Source organism: Thalassophryne amazonica, chromosome 5 (assembly GCF_902500255.1).
Source record: "Thalassophryne amazonica chromosome 5, fThaAma1.1, whole genome shotgun sequence".
In the NCBI taxonomy this organism is placed as follows: Eukaryota; Metazoa; Chordata; class Actinopteri; order Batrachoidiformes; family Batrachoididae; genus Thalassophryne; species Thalassophryne amazonica.
Window position 1 is genome coordinate 118,147,960 of NC_047107.1, and position 16,651 is coordinate 118,164,610.

Below are 16,651 nucleotides of genomic sequence, written 5' to 3' on the forward strand. Positions count from 1 at the left end.
ATGCTCTCTCCTTCTAGTCCCCGTTAGTACTCTAGCTGCAGCATTTTGAAATAACTGAAGGCTTTTCAGGGAACTTTTAGGACAACCTGATAATAATGAATTACAATAGTCCAGCCTAGAGGAAATAAATGCATGAATTAGTTTTTCAGCATCACTCTGAGACAAGACCTTTCTAATTTTAGAGATATTGCATAAATGCAAAAAAGCAGTCCTACGTATTTGTTTAATATGCGCATTGAATGTCATATCCTGTCATTCAATGCGCATATTAAACAAATATGCGCATTGAATATTTGAATAAATTAAAACCAAACAAACCAGTGAGCTGGTTTGTTTGGTTTTAACTGACAGGGTGTTATACAAATTTAAAAATACTTGACAATCTGAAATGAGTTGATGGCGGCAGACAAAGCTAAGCAGTGGCAAATTTAGGGGGGTCGGGGTCCATACCCAAAAATAAACTTTTGGGTAGAAAAGGACTACTTGGTGGGGTGTCATCTTTGTGAGCACATTATTTTAGTAGCACTTGTACTCTAACTAATAATGATAAGCATGACACAGGGCTTCAGATCAGTGGTTACGTGCCACCCCCCCCACCCCCCCCAAGTTAAGTTTTAAGAGAAGAAACTCTCTTCTCTAAAGCCTCTTTCACACTGGTGTATTCATAGAGCTGCTTATTGTGGCGTTTCATCTACACCAAGTTGAGCAGCTCTATGCCCACTTTAGCAGCTCAACGTTGGGTTTTTGCTCCCTACGCAGCAGTATGTTGTGGGCTACACGCGTAGGATGGAAGAAATTAAAAATGTTTAATTTTCTTTGGCGTAGAGCGCTTAATGCAGTTTTAAGAAGGTCTGCGCAAAATAAGTAGCGGCAACACGCGACTGTGTGCACACATTAAAAAGCGATCACACGCAGCTGCAAGCAGATCTATGAACACGGAAAAAGGCTGAGTACGCGCACATTTTGGGCGTATTTAAATGAAACACAACGCCGCAATACCCAGCTCTATGAATACGCCAGTGTGAAAGGGACTTTAGAGGACATTTATTTATTTATTGGTTTATTTTGGCTGCTGCAGGCCATCGCCGTTGCATCGTAAAACTGCACTTTATCCCCTCTTCTGTTCCAGCGATCCAGGAACAGACATGCTGGTCCACATTATTTTTCCTTCGCTGCTGTTGTGGCTCTGCTGTCTTCTCGTTGTGACCTTCAGGCATTTTATCAGTCAGGACTTATTGTTCTGTGTGTGTCCTGACAGGAGACTGATGGAGAGGACAGGCTGGGCCTGCAAGGCGATGCTGAGGGAGAGTGCGACCTCGACCTCAAAGCAGACACTCCAGACGTTCCTCTGTCCACAGCGGATACAGATAACACTCCACAGTGCCTGAACAAAGCTCTGGAGGGGCTGCCACCCAGGTACGCACAGATCCCTCAACTATCTTAATGACTACACTACTACAGCACTAACGGGAATACAATTACCAAACAGTGACTCCCGCCTTTCACTAACACACAAAACCCGCAGGTCTCAGGTCTTACTGCAGACAAGAAGATTGTAGTCCAGCAACCGTTTTGGGCATTACTTATCTGGAACTGTTATCAGCAAGAGTCAGTGTGACGTAAGACCAAATACAACTTTAATGTGCAGTAATTTGATATCCAAGTTAACAGATCATCTGTTAAATTAGCTTTGTTCTGTCTGTGTGTGTAACTACACAAGGGAAGGTTTGGATAGTAGTTTTTCAGCTGGTGCAAAAAAAGGGAAGGATTTTTGTTGCTTTATACCTGCTGGCTGAAGGCCCAAAGGGAGATTATGTTGTGGTGATTTCTGCCCGTCTGTCTGCCTCCCTGTCTGCCTGTCCCAAAAAGGGTATAAGTGTTCTGCAATTCACTTCTCTCGCATTTTTAGGAGGAATTTTGTGGAACTTGGTTCAAGCCCTTGCTATAGGTTGGTAATGTGCATATTATCATATCATTCGAGTTCAGCTCATTTTACCAGAATTATGGCCCTTGATGGGGTGTGCAGCCAGTAAAATTCTGAGTGCCGGTCCCAAGCCCGGATAAATGAGGAGGGTTGCGTCAGGAAGGGCATCCGGCGTAAAACAAGCCAACCCAACTATGCAGACTCAGAATCGAATTCCCATACCGGATCGGTCGCGGCCCGGGTTAACAACGTCCGCCACCGGTGCTATTGCCCAACAGGGTGCCGGTGGAAATTGGGCTACTGCTGGGCGAAGACGACGAAGAAGAGGAGGAAAACGTTGCCACGAACAGCGGGAGAAGAAGAAAACTAGAAGGGTGGAAATGAGAGTGGGGACTTTGAATGTTGGTAGTATGACTAGTAAAGGGAGAGAGCTGGCTGATATGATGGAGAGGAGAAAGGTAGACATATTGTGTGAGCAAGAGACCAAGTGGAAGGGAAGTAAGAGCAGGAGCATCGGCGGTGGGTACAAGTTGTTGTACCATGGTGAGGACAGGAAGAGAAATGGTGTTGGGGTCATTTTAAAGGAAGGAGGTTAAGCGAGTGTCTGACAGGGTGATGAGTGTGAAGTTGGAAATTGAAGGGGTGATGATGAATATCATCAGTGCATATGCCCCACAGGTAGGTTGTGAGATGAAGGAGAAAGAAGATTTCTGGAGTGTGTTAGATGAGGTGGTGGAGAGTGTGCCCAAGCATGAAAGAGTGGTGATAGGAGCAGACTTCAATGGGCATGTTGGTGAAGGGAACAGAGGTGATGAGGAAGTAATGGGTAGATATGGTATCAAGGATAGGAATGGGGAAGGACAGATGGTAGTTGATTTTGCAAAAAGGATGGAAATGGCTGTGGTGAATACCTACTTTAAGAAAAGGGAGGAGCACAGGGTAATCAATCAATCAATCAATTTTATTTATATAGCGCCAAATCACAACAAACAGTTGCCCCAAGGCACTTTATATTGTAAGGCAAGGCCATACAATAATTACGTAAAAACCCCAATGGTCAAAACGTAACATATAAGAGTGGAGGAAGGTGCACACAGGTGGACTACATTCTTTATAGGAGATGCAAGCTAAAAGAAATCACAGACTGTAAGGTGGTAGCAGGAGAGAGTGTCACTAGACAGCATAGGATGGTTGTTTGTAGGATGACTTTAGAGGTAAAGAAGAAGAAGAGAGTGAGAGCTCAACAAAGGATCAGATGGTGGAAGCTGAAGGAGGAAGACTGTTGTGTGAAATTTAGCGAGCAGGTGAGAGAAGCACTAGTTGGAGGGGAAGCAATTTTGGACAACTGGAAGAGTACTGCAGATGTGGTGAGGTAGACAGCTAGGGCAATACTGGGTATGACATCTGGACAGTGGAAGGAAGACAAGGAGACTTGGTGATGGAATGAGAGGTCCAGGAAAGCATAAGGAGAAAGAGGTTGGCGAAAAAGTTTTGGGATAGTCGGAGAGATGAAGAAAGTAGACAGGAGTACAAGGAGATGCGGCGTAAGGCCAGAAGAGAAGTGGCAAAAGCAAAAGAAAAGGCATATTGCGAGCTGTACAAGAAGTTGAATAGTAAGGAAGGAGAAAAGGACTTGTACCAATTGGCCAGACAAAGGGACAGAGCTGGAAAGGATGTGCAGCAGGTTAGGGTGGTAAAAGATGCACATGGTTATGTGCTGACAAGTGAGGAGTGTGTGCTGAGAAGGTGGAGGGAATATTTCGAAGAGTTGATGAATAAAGAAAATGAGCGAGAGAAAAGGCTGGATGATGTGGTGAGAGTAAATCAGGAAGTAAAAGAGATTAGCAAGGAAGAAGTGAGGGCTGCTATGAAGAGGATGAAGAGTGGAAAGGCAGTTGGTCCAGATGACATTCCAATGGAGGCATGGAAATGTCTACGAGAGATGGCAGTAGAGTTTCTAACCAGATTGTTTAATAAAATCTTGGAAAGTGAGAGGATGCCTGAGGAGTGGAGACGAAGTGTGCTGGTTCCTATTTTCAAGAACAAGGGTGATGTGCAGAGCTGCAGTAACTACAGAGGCATAAAGCTGATCAGCCACAGCATGAAGTTATGGGAATGAGTAGTAGAAGCTAGGCTTAGAAAACAGGTGAAGATCTGTGAGCAGCAATATGGTTTCATGCCGAGAAAGAGCAGATGCAATGTTTGCTCTGAGAATACTGTTGGAAAAGTACAGAGAAGGACAGAAAGAGTTACATTGTGTGTTTGTGGACTTAGAAAAAGCTTATGATAGGGTGCCAAGAGAAGAGTTGTGGCATTGTATGAGGAAGTCTGGAGTTGCAGAGAAGTATGTTAGGGTAGTGCAGGACATGTACAAGAATAGTGTGACAGCGGTGAGATGCGCAGTCGGAATGGTAGACTCATTCAAGGTGGAGGTGGGATTACACCAAGGATCAGCTCTGAGTCCTTTCTTGTTTGCAGTGGTGATGGACAGGTTGACAGATGAGATCAGACAGGAGTCCCCATGGACTATGATGTTTTCAGATGACATTGTGATCTGTAGTGAGAGTAGAGAGCAAGTTGAGTCTAGTCTGGAGAAGTGGAGATATGCTCTGGAGAGAAGGGGAATGAAAGTCAGTAGAAGCAAGACTGAGTACATGTGTGTGAATGAGAGGGAGCCCAGTGGAATAGTGCAGTTACAAGGAGTAGAAGTCGTGAAAGTAGATGAGTTTAAATATTTGGGGTCAACTGTTCAAAGTAATGGAGAGTGTGGTAGAGAGGTGAAGAAGAGAGTGCAGGCAGGGTGGAGTGGGTGGAGAAAGGTGGCAGGAGTGATTTGTGACCGAAGAATATCAGCAAGAGTGAAGGAGAAAGTTTACAAAACAGTAGTGAGACCAGGTATGTTGTATGGTTTAGAGACAGTGGCACTAACAAAAAGACAGGAGGCAGAGCTGGAGGTGGCAGAGCTGAATATGTTGAGATTCTCTTTGGGAGTGACAAGAATGGACAAGATTAGGAATGAACATATCAGAGGAACAGTTCAGGTGGGACGATTTGGAGACAAAGTCAGAGAGGCGAGATTGAGATGGTTTGGACATGTGCAGAGGAGGAACCCAGGGTATATAGGGAGAAGGATGCTGAGGATGGAGCCACCAGGCAGGAGGAGAAGAGGGAGACCAAAGAGGAGGTTCATGGATGTGCTGAGAGATGACATGCAGGTGGTTGGTGTGACAGAGGAAGATACAGAGGACAGGGTGAGATGGAAACGATTGATCTGCTGTGGTGACCCCTAACGGGAACAGCCGAAAGACAAAGAAGATCCAAATCCAGACACTGCTAGTTTCATGAGTTGGTGCTTGCATTCTGAAATCAACTCCTTGGTTATTTAGGATGAATTTCGTGACAGTTGGTACAAGTCCTTGATATATGTTGATTATACACATATTATAATATTGTTTGATATATTTACTACTCTATCCTGTGATTCATTTTCAAAAAATGTTTTGTTGATTTATGAAAAAAGTTCTTCACTAAAATTAGCTCATTTTACAGTTCTTGCTAGAAGTGTGATGTGTGAAGCTGATGTGTGTTGACAAAACAAATGTTATCACATACCTGTGCGCACGTACGCACCAAAGCAGCATTTACTGGGGGGGGGGATGCAGTCTTGTGTGAAAGTTGTCATAGGTGTTTCTTGATAGCTTCCCTCACCAGTCTCCTTCTTGCACAGTCTGGCAGGGTTCGAGAGTTGCCTGACAGATTTAGCCTTTGTTTATACTGTTTGTATTTTTTATGGATGGAAATGAATTCTGAGACTTATTCAGTGACTTGGAAATGCAGATACTTATAAAGGAGGAGGAGTAGTAGTAATAGAGAATTTAATATAACATATATATTGATATATCTAAAATTTCTATGATCTATTTTTCTATCAGTTTTTTTTTTTATTTAATGTCGTAACGGGCGCAGAAACATTTTCTCTGCAGTGTAATTTCGGTGTCTTTAATTGGAGCAGGTGAGGTGTTCAGATGAAGGTCGTGTTTGATTTGCACATTAGTGGTGGAGGGTGTGACCAGTGAGCAGAACACAGGTCACACAGTTTAAAGGCTGACAGGAAGAACTAATCCAGTCAGGCCGCAGAGAGAGAGAGAGAGAGAAGCTTTTCTTTTTTTCATGATGCAGCTGTTTTTCTCCTCCGTTTACACACCGTGCTGGTTCCAGGCTGTTGTGTGGGCCGCTGAAGAGGAGGTACTGCTGGCCCACCACCACCAGAGGGCGCCCTGCCTGGAGTGCGGGCTCCAGGCACCAGAGGGCGCTGCCGCATCATGGGAGTAATCTGGGTGACAGCTGTCACCCATCACCAAACACAGCTGTTTCCACTCAGCACCGAGGTATATCAGGAGGACGGCGTCTCCACCTCAGTGCCGAGATATCACCTAAGACCAAGGTAGTATTCTCTGCAGGTATACTTTACATTATCAACTAAGACTGTCAAAACCGTTTTTCAGGACTGGTGACTACTAAGAACCTTATTCCTTGGATAAGTACTCACCTTCCTGCTGAACTTTGTCAAGAGGTGGAGGCGGCTTCTCCCCTCTCTGTAACTGGGTGCGTTCATCCACTCCTGTGTGTTGTTGCTCTCTCCTGCCAGCAGTACCGGATCCGACGAGCGGAGGCAGTGGCCACCTGGGAAGTCGGGACTTGGCGGTTCCAGTATTTCCAGGGTTCGGTGGCAGAGGAGATCTGGGTGGTTCCGGTTCGACTGAGACGGACGTCTCCTACCTTCGAGCCTGCCCACACGACACCAGCGGATTCGACCCTAAATTGTGTTTGTTGTATTACTCTTGCTTGTTCAGTAGTAAATCTTGTTATTTACTTTCTCCATTGTCCGTTCATTGCGCCCCCTGTTGTGGGTCCGTGTTCCAACACTTTCACAACAGGATATCTCGGCCAGCGTCATGGACCCCGAGGGGCGTCAACCGGCTGTTGAACGGCCAATGGAAGACCAAGACGCGGCGGAGGCTTCGGGAGGGGTAATCGGCGAGTTGCAGCGGATCCTCACCGCTTTCACCTCTCGGATCGATTCAATGACCGAGCAATACGTTCTCCTAAACCGCAGGGTGGAGGCTCTCGCCGCACAAGTGGAGGCGCGCCCTTCGGGCGCCGCTGCGGCTCTCCCTCCCGAGGACCCTGCGCGTGAAAGTGACGTTCCACTGGTCGTTCAACGGTTCCTTCCTCCGTCCCCAGAAGCATACATAAGCCCTCCAGAACCGTACGGAGGCTGTGTGGAGACGTGCGCGGATTTTCTGATGCAGTGTTCGCTCGTCTTCGCACAGCGTCCCGTAATGTACGCGACTGATGCTAGCAAAGTAGCTTATGTAATAAATCTGCTTCGCGGGGAGGCACGCGCTTGGGCTACAGCGCTCTGGGAGCAGAACTCACGGCTCCTTCATACGTACGTTGGGTTTGTACGGGAGCTCAGAACGGTGTTCGACCATCCCAACAGAGGAGAGTCCGCTTCAACCGCGCTACTGTCAATGAGACAGGGGCGTCGGAGCGCAGCTGCCTATGCCGTCGCCTTCCGCATCGCGGCGGCGAGATCCGGCTGGAATAGCACTGCCCTCCGCGCCGCCTTTGTAAACGGACTGTCACTGGTCCTAAAAGAGCATCTGGTGGCGAAGGACGAACCGCGGGACTTAGACGGGCTCATCGATCTAGTCATACGACTCGACAACCGGTTAGAAGAACGCCGTCGGGAACGAGGCGAAGGGCGTGGCCAGGCACGCGTCGTCCCTCTCCCTTCCGGTTCCGATCGAGCACCGCCTTCCCCACGCTCCACAGCCCCTGCGCTCCGTGGGGTCACAGCTCCCCCTACTGACGAAGCTAGGGACACGAGTAGGGCAACATTTAGGGCACCAGATGCACAGAGGAGATGGACCCACGGAGCGTGTCTTGTTTGTGGTTCAATAGAGCACCATGTGAGAGACTGTCCCGAGCGGTCAAACGCCAAATGCCCGCCCCTAGAGACTGGGCCAGGGGTGGGTCAAAACATTCACGTGGGACACACCCACATTGCTACACGACTCCCAGTCACGATCCTGTTTGAGGATTCAACCCTGAAGGCCCCAGCACTGGTGGACACGGGCTCTGAGGGGAATCTGCTTGACAGTAGATGGGCCAGGGAGATAGGGCTCCCTCTGGTGGCTCTTACCTCGCCTGTGCAGGTTCGGGCACTAGATGGCTCCCTACTCCCACCAATTACGCACAAGACACCTCCAGTAACTCTGGTGGTGTCAGGTAACCACCGGGAGGTGATCGAGTTCTTCGTGACTAAGGCCACCTCCCGTGTGGTTTTAGGGTTTCCATGGATGCTTAAACACAATCCCCGGATTGATTGGCCGTCCGGGGTAGTGGTTCAGTGGAGCGAAACCTGCCATCGGGAGTGTCTCGGTTCCTCGGTTCCTCCCGGCTCCCAAGCTAAAGAGGAGGTCCGAGTCCCGCCCAATCTGAAGGCGGTGCCAGCGGAGTACCATGACCTCGCTGACGTGTTCAGCAAGGATCTGGCTCTCACGCTTCCTCCCCACCGTCCGTATGATTGTGCCATCGATTTGGTTCCAGGCAGTGAGTTCCCGTCCAGTAGGCTGTACAACCTCTCACGGCCGGAACGCGAATCAATGGAGACCTACATCCGGGACTCATTAGCTGCCGGATTGATCCGGAATTCCACCTCACCGATGGGCGCAGGTTTCTTTTTTGTGGGTAAAAAAGATGGCGGGCTTCGTCCATGCATTGATTACAGGGGGTTGAACGAGATCACGGTTCGCAACCGATACCCGTTGCCCTTGTTGGATTCAGTGTTCACTCCCTTGCATGGAGCCAAAATGTTCACCAAGCTGGATCTTAGGAATGCGTATCATTTGGTTCGGATTCGGAAGGGAGACGAATGGAAGACGGCATTTAACACCCCCTTAGGTCATTTTGAGTACCTGGTCATGCCGTTCGGTCTCACTAACGCTCCCGCGACTTTCCAAGCGTTGGTAAACGATGTCTTGCGGGACTTCCTGCACCGGTTCGTCTTCGTATATCTGGACGATATACTCATCTTTTCCCCGGATCCTGAGACTCATGTCCGGCATGTCCGTCAGGTTCTGCAGCGGTTGTTGGAGAACCGGCTGTTTGTGAAGGGCGAGAAGTGTGAGTTCCACCGCACTTCTTTGTCCTTCCTGGGGTTTATCATCTCCTCTAACTCCGTCGCCCCGGACCCGGCCAAGGTTGCGGCGGTGAGAGATTGGCCCCAACCTACAAGCCGTAGGAAGCTGCAACAGTTCCTCGGCTTTGCAAATTTCTACAGGAGGTTCATTAAGGGCTACAGTCAGGTAGTTAGCCCCCTGACAGCCCTGACCTCTCCAAAAGTTCCCTTCACCTGGTCGGACCGGTGCGAGGCCGCGTTCAAGGAGTTGAAACGGCGCTTCTCGTCTGCACCAGTTCTGGTGCAGCCCGATCCTAGCCGCCAGTTGGTGGTTGAAGTGGATGCCTCGGACTCAGGGATAGGAGCGGTGCTCTCCCAGAGCGGGAAGACCGATAAGGTCCTTCACCCGTGTGCCTATTTTTCTCGCAGGTTGACCCCCGCTGAGCGGAATTATGACGTCGGCAATCGGGAACTCCTTGCTGTGAAAGAGGCCCTCGAAGAGTGGAGACATCTGTTGGAGGGAACAGCCGTGCCATTCACGGTTTTCACTGACCATCGGAACCTGGAGTACATCAGAACCGCCAAGCGTCTGAACCCCAGGCAAGCCCGCTGGTCACTGTTCTTTGGCCGTTTTGACTTCCGGATTACCTACCGCCCCGGGACCAAGAATCAGAGATCGGATGCATTGTCCCGGGTGCACGAAGATGAGGTCAAAACGGAACCGTCGGATCCCCCGGATCCCATCATCCCGGAGTCCGCTATCGTGGCCGCCCTCACCTGGGACGTGGAGAAGACCGTCCGGGAGGCCCTGACCCGTGTCCCGGACCCCGGAAACGGACCAAAAAACAGACTATACGTCCCACCAGAAGCTAGGGCTGCAGTCCTGGACTTCTGTCACGGTTCTAAGCTCTCCTGTCACCCAGGGGTGCGAAGGACCGTGGCAGTCGTCCGGCAACGCTTCTGGTGGGCATCCCTGGAGACCGACGTCCGGGACTACATCCAGGCCTGTACCACCTGTGCCAGGGGCAAGGCAGATCATAGAAAAACCTCAGGGCAACTACAGCCATTGCCCGTGCCTCATCGCCCCTGGTCCCACATCGGCCTGGACTTCGTCACGGGTCTCCCGCCGTCCCAGGGAAACACTGTCATCTTCACGATAGTGGACCGTTTCTCCAAGGCGGCCCACTTCGTGGCCCTCCCGAAGCTCCCTACGGCCCAGGAGACAGCGGACCTCCTGGTCCACCACGTCGTCCGTCTGCATGGCATACCATCAGACATCGTCTCCGATCGCGGTCCCCAGTTCACCTCACATGTCTGGAGGAGTTTCTGCCGGGAACTGGGGGCCACGGTCAGCCTCTCGTCTGGGTACCACCCCCAGACCAACGGGCAGGCAGAGCGGGCGAATCAAGAACTGGAGCAGACACTTCGCTGTGTGACAGCCGCGCACCCGACGGCCTGGAGTACCCATCTGGCCTGGATCGAGTACGCCCACAACAGCCAAGTGTCATCAGCCACCGGCCTCTCCCCGTTTGAGGCGTGCTTGGGGTATCAGCCCCCCTTGTTTCCGGTGGTTGAGGGAGAGGTCGGTGTGCCCTCGGTCCAGGCCCACCTACGGAAGTGCCGTCGGGTGTGGCGGGCCGCCCGCTCTGCTTTGTTGCAGGCCCAGACGAGGGCGAAGAAACATGCAGACCGGCGACGGGCCCCGGCTCCCAAGTATCGTCCTGGGCAGGAGGTCTGGTTATCCACCAAGGACATTCCCCTACAGGTTACCTCTCCTAAACTGCAAGAACGATACATCGGACCATATAAAATCCTCAAAGTCATCAACCCCGCCGCAGTGAGGCTCCAGCTTCCGGCCTCACTGCGGATCCATCCAGTTTTCCATGTTTCCCGGATCAAGCCTCTTCGCACCTCACCCCTCTGCACCCCGGGTCCGGCACCGCCTCCTGCCCGGATCATCGACGGAGCACCGGCTTGGACTGTCCGCCGGCTCCTTGACGTCCGTCGAATGGGCCGGGGTTTTCAGTATCTGGTGGACTGGGAGGGGTACGGCCCCGAGGAGCGCTCCTGGGTGAAGAAGGGCTTCATCCTGGACCCGGCCCTCCTGGCCGACTTCTACCGTCGCCATCCGGATAAGCCCGGTTGTGCGCCAGGAGGCGCCCGTTGAGGGGGGGGTCCTGTTGTGTGGGCCGCTGAAGAGGAGGTACTGCTGGCCCACCACCACCAGAGGGCGCCCTGCCTGGAGTGCGGGCTCCAGGCACCAGAGGGCGCTGCCGCATCATGGGAGTAATCTGGGTGACAGCTGTCACCCATCACCAAACACAGCTGTTTCCACTCAGCACCGAGGTATATCAGGAGGACGGCGTCTCCACCTCAGTGCCGAGATATCACCTAAGACCAAGGTAGTATTCTCTGCAGGTATACTTTACATTATCAACTAAGACTGTCAAAACCGTTTTTCAGGACTGGTGACTACTAAGAACCTTATTCCTTGGATAAGTACTCACCTTCCTGCTGAACTTTGTCAAGAGGTGGAGGCGGCTTCTCCCCTCTCTGTAACTGGGTGCGTTCATCCACTCCTGTGTGTTGTTGCTCTCTCCTGCCAGCAGTACCGGATCCGACGAGCGGAGGCAGTGGCCACCTGGGAAGTCGGGACTTGGCGGTTCCAGTATTTCCAGGGTTCGGTGGCAGAGGAGATCTGGGTGGTTCCGGTTCGACTGAGACGGACGTCTCCTACCTTCGAGCCTGCCCACACGACACCAGCGGATTCGACCCTAAATTGTGTTTGTTGTATTACTCTTGCTTGTTCAGTAGTAAATCTTGTTATTTACTTTCTCCATTGTCCGTTCATTGCGCCCCCTGTTGTGGGTCCGTGTTCCAACACTTTCACAACACAGGCTTTTGTTTTGCAGTCAGGCAGGTGTGTGTGTGTGTGTTTGTGTGTGTGTGTGAGAGAGACAGTGTGGTCAATACAGATTCATTACACAATCCCCAGTTTGGGCTTTGAAAACGATGGATGCTTGAGTTCTGGAATGAAGCCTGTTAATGGATTATGGTGGTGATTGATTTGAGTAAGGGCGTCCCTGCAGGGCTCGAATGCGATATGCACGACTTTGTCCTGTAGATGGAAGTCTGAGTCCCGACACAGACAAAAACAAACAACCAGCATTGTCCACTGTCGTAGCATTTCTCCTGAAATAATCAGTCTGAAGAGGTGAATATTGTTTCTTTTTAATGGATGTGTTTATTCTTATCTGTCAGAAAGTACGCACAGATCGCTGATGTCCCCCAACCAGAAGCTTTTCTTGTTTCCACTGTGACTATATCTTGTCTGTCATGACTTGTTTTCATACTGTATTTTCCAGCATATAAGTAGTGGCGGGTTTTTCCCCTTTTTTGCGAGTTTGGTCGGTCCTGCAACTTACCCCCTGGTGTCACTTATAAACCAAAAAGAAAAAAAATGAATAATAAAAAAAAAATCTCGTCTTAATTATTATTATTATGGAATTTTCTATAGTGTAAGTCACACCTGTAAAAAAATAAAAATAAAAAATGCCTCTTGAAGAATTAAGAACCATATACAGGTCGCACCTTTTTCTGTATGATATGGTCTTTAATTTGGGATTTTTGTGCAATTTTGTAGTGTACTCTTTATTATTGGTATTTTGTTTAGTACTTTTGCTTCCTGGGAAAGTCCTATATAATTAGTTGTCATAATTATTATTACGGTCTTACCAACAAATGTGTTTTTTATGGCAGGATCTCCCAAACTAGTTAAAAAGTGACTTATACTCTCAAAATATGGTATTTTTATTGTTGTTGTTGTTCATAGTATTAGGCCTATTATTATTATTAATAATAATACTATTATTATTAACTATTTATGTAGGGCTTTTCCAGGAATCAACATACTCAACAAAATAAACTCCAGTAATAAACAAGTACATTACAAGGAACAAAAATCCCAAATTAAAGAGCTGAAAAAAAAGTTGTTTTTTTTTTTTTAGCAGTTTTGTTGTAGCATTTCAAACTTCTGTGGGCCACTAATCCATGTTCATCTGCATCAAATAACATCCAGTATGTTGTCCAGCATATGTTTATTTGTTCATTTTGTTTATGCTGGGAATTTAAAAGTCCTTATTTTAAGGAGCAGCACATGCTGTGGTGTGCACACGTGTGACTGATTAGGGAAATGTTGTGCTACAAAGTAAATTCTGCAGACAAAAAAAAAAAAAAAAAAACACAACTTGCACTCTGAAAAATATGCTGTTTGCTTTGTTTGACTTATCCTTCCACTTCATTTAGGTTTTGTCATTTTGACTGTTTTTTTTAATCCACAACCCACAAGTGGCTTTGAAAGTCATGTTTTCTTTAAAAGAACATGGTCAAAATTACACCATTTGTTATGACTAGAAACTGCATAAAAATAGAAATGGTTGTTATCAAAATGTCCAACAGTCCTTGAACTAAACATGTGCATACAACACTTTGGCCATGAAGAAAATAGCCAAATCTTTGCTAAAATTGAGAATATTTTATCACAGCCACTTTATTGAACACGTCTTACGTCACAATTCTCCAAAAATAAACTGCAGACTGTAGCAGAAAGGAGAGCACGGAGAGAGCAGAAAAAGAAACAGATTTACAGGACTTGTTTTCCCCGCCTACATTTATTACAAAAGCAGCAACAGTAACTCGATGAAATGTGATTATTCTGTTTTTATTCTTGTTATTTTGTACAGATGGAAGAACTACTGGATACGAGGGCTTTTGTCTGTAGCCATGATAGCAGGCTTCTTCCCAGTCATTTATATGGGACCCATCTCTCTTATATTTGTGGTAAGTGACACAGATCATTGTTTTGTAAAGAGAGACAACTCTATAGGGACTGATAGAGGCCGCAACACTTACAATCACAAAAAAAAACAAAAACAAAAAAAAACACCTGCATCAATTCTGCAACAAGTAGTTGAATCCAAAAATGTCTTCCAAATGAAGTAAATACCGGCAAATGCAGAAAGCAAACCTATGAGGTACATTCAAAAAGTATACAACCATTGGCCATGAAAAATTCAGTTACGCACCTGGGGGTTTGAAATCCTAATCCCATTCAAAGTAGTCTCATCAGGACTGCACACACTTTCCCTGCGGTTCTGCCATTGATGGAAGGCCTCTTTTGAAATAGTGTCCAGCTAGGCCATCATGTTCCGCATGATGTGTTCTCGCAGCTCAAATCGAGTCCCTTTTAGTGTCATTTTGATCTTGGGGAACAGCCAAAAATCAGAGGGAGATATGTCATGTGTTCTGTGGGTGAGAAAACATTTCACACACACATGTGCTAAGAGGTTCCCTACACCTCCACACCAAATGACAACTTGCATGCTTCTTTTGTTTCTGTGGTATAAAATAAGGTTGCAGAGTCCCACAATGCACCAGTGATGCATGAGCTGATATGACTCAAAAATGTTATTAATTGTATTTGGGTTGTTGTCATCTGTGCATTTATTGCACAAATCAGTGTTTTCTTTTTTTTTAATGGTGCATGTGAAATGAAACAGAAGCAACATGAGTTTATCATATTGCTGCTCTCTTACTGTCTCCTCATGCAGGTAATGACTGTACAAATTAAGTGTTTCCATGAGATCATCACCATTGGTTACAGAGTTTACCGTTCCTATGAACTCCCCTGGTTCAGGTCCCTGAGCTGGTAAGAAGAGAGCACTCAAACTACGGATTCACTTCAGAAGGTGGACCTGCTTTAACCCTGAACTCTTGTCATTTCAATTTAGGCTTCACTCTCACCTTAACTGCACATTTTGTGTGTTTTTAATCTCACAGCCTGACATGAGAATTTCCTGACAGAAATCCATAAAATACTCCTCCTTTCTTATAAAGTGGATTTTTCTTTAACTTTTGGAGTTTATTAAATTTACATCTTTGTTTAGAATTGTGTTTATTTGGGCTGCTGTGGCATTACATAAAATTAATTAGCTTTAACGCACAGTGTTTGTGCAACAAATTAAAGTAAAAGATTCCAGAAAAGTTCATTTTGTGCAGCGCCAGAAGGCCTCTCAGTTATATGTTTGTTTATTCAATCAGTCATGTCTTCATAACGTAACGGTGCAATATCAAACAATAAAACATGTCCACAGATTAAAACGGATACAAACAGACTCCACAATTCTATTTAAGTTAATTTCTGCAGATGGTCTTGCTTCATTTCAGTGTCCATTTGGTCTGGGAAATGGCTGCATAATCCTGTTCCTGAGTGTTTTTTTCTCTCTCTCTCTCTCTCTCTCTCTCTCTCTCTCTCTCTCTCTCTCTCTCTCTCTCTCTCTCTCTCACACTCCCACACACACACACAGAGTCCGTTAGACCAACAGTCAAAGCGGAGCAAAGATCACTGCCATGCTGGAAGTGAATGAAGTCAAAGAGAAACCTTTACACTGCTCCCTCTCGGTTCCTTCGTGTATGCACAGAGTAAACACTAAACCTCTTATCATCTCAACACCTCCACCATGGTGATGACATGATCACTTCTGTTTTTTTGCAGAATTACTCATGAACTGAATTTCCAAAGATTTTTGGTGTATGATGCACAAAAAAAAATGGAATATAAGAAGTCTGACCAAAAAAAAAAAAAAATCAAACAAAATCATACTGGGATAAAAACACAAAACAAAAGGCAGAATTCTTTTTGTTTTTCTTTGCTCCAGGTACTTCCTCATTTGTGTCAATTACTTCTTCTATGGTGAAACCTTGGCGGATTACTTTGGGGGGCTGGTGCGGAGGGAAGAACCACTGCAGTTCCTTTCTCGATATCACCGCTTCATTTCCTTTGCTTTGTACCTCACAGGTGGGTAACAGTATCTTGCCAAACAGCCTGACTTCACTCGATTCTTCCAGGTGGATGACACCTTTTATTGGAAATAAAACAAATGAAAACTGTGATTAGCTAGGAGACAGATCAGGCATCACTTTGGACTTTTCCTAGTTTTAATTTGGTGATCACATTTTGTAGTTCTGTACACCCGCGTTTTCTGTCCTGTGTGTCCATCTGTCCATGTGTGAAATACAGTATATAACTGAGTTTTGTTTGAATTTGGGTCATACTTGCTGGAACGATTCAGAGTCAGTCAAAGACAATGTAATTTGATTTTGGGGGAAATGGGTTAAAAGTGAAGGTCAGGAATCAAGGTCATAATTTGGCCCCAATGCTTTCAGAGGATTTTTCAAATAGCTATTTTGAGGAATTAATTAAAAAATTACCCGTGGTTAGTGTTAAACTCCAATATGAAGTCATACTGTATATTTCTATTCGATTGGTCACATCCTTGACCTTGGGTGGTCTCTGTTTAGCTCAGACTAACACTAATGTGGATTAAAGCTGTTTGAAGGGTTGTGTGTTATCAAAGGCCATGACTGAATGACACACAATTAATTTGCATGACTCGATGTTGCGTTTTCTCAGTGACTCTTCTTGTCTAAAATATGTTTTAAAAGAATCAACTTTCTTCAAAACACTTTCTTTATTGTTTTCC

The 16,651-nt window shown here is 47.0% G+C and overlaps 1 protein-coding gene across 1 annotated transcript in view; it reads left to right on the plus strand.

The window, feature by feature from the left end:
- cds1 (CDP-diacylglycerol synthase (phosphatidate cytidylyltransferase) 1) overlaps positions 1-16,651 on the plus strand; it is a 71,827-nt gene that overhangs the window by 25,969 nt on the left and 29,207 nt on the right. The window contains exons 2-5 of the mRNA XM_034171182.1: positions 1,259-1,416; positions 13,853-13,949; positions 14,720-14,817; positions 15,827-15,966. Of these exons, the coding sequence (XP_034027073.1) occupies positions 1,259-1,416; positions 13,853-13,949; positions 14,720-14,817; positions 15,827-15,966 (493 nt within the window). The remainder of the gene's footprint in view (positions 1-1,258; positions 1,417-13,852; positions 13,950-14,719; positions 14,818-15,826; positions 15,967-16,651) is intronic.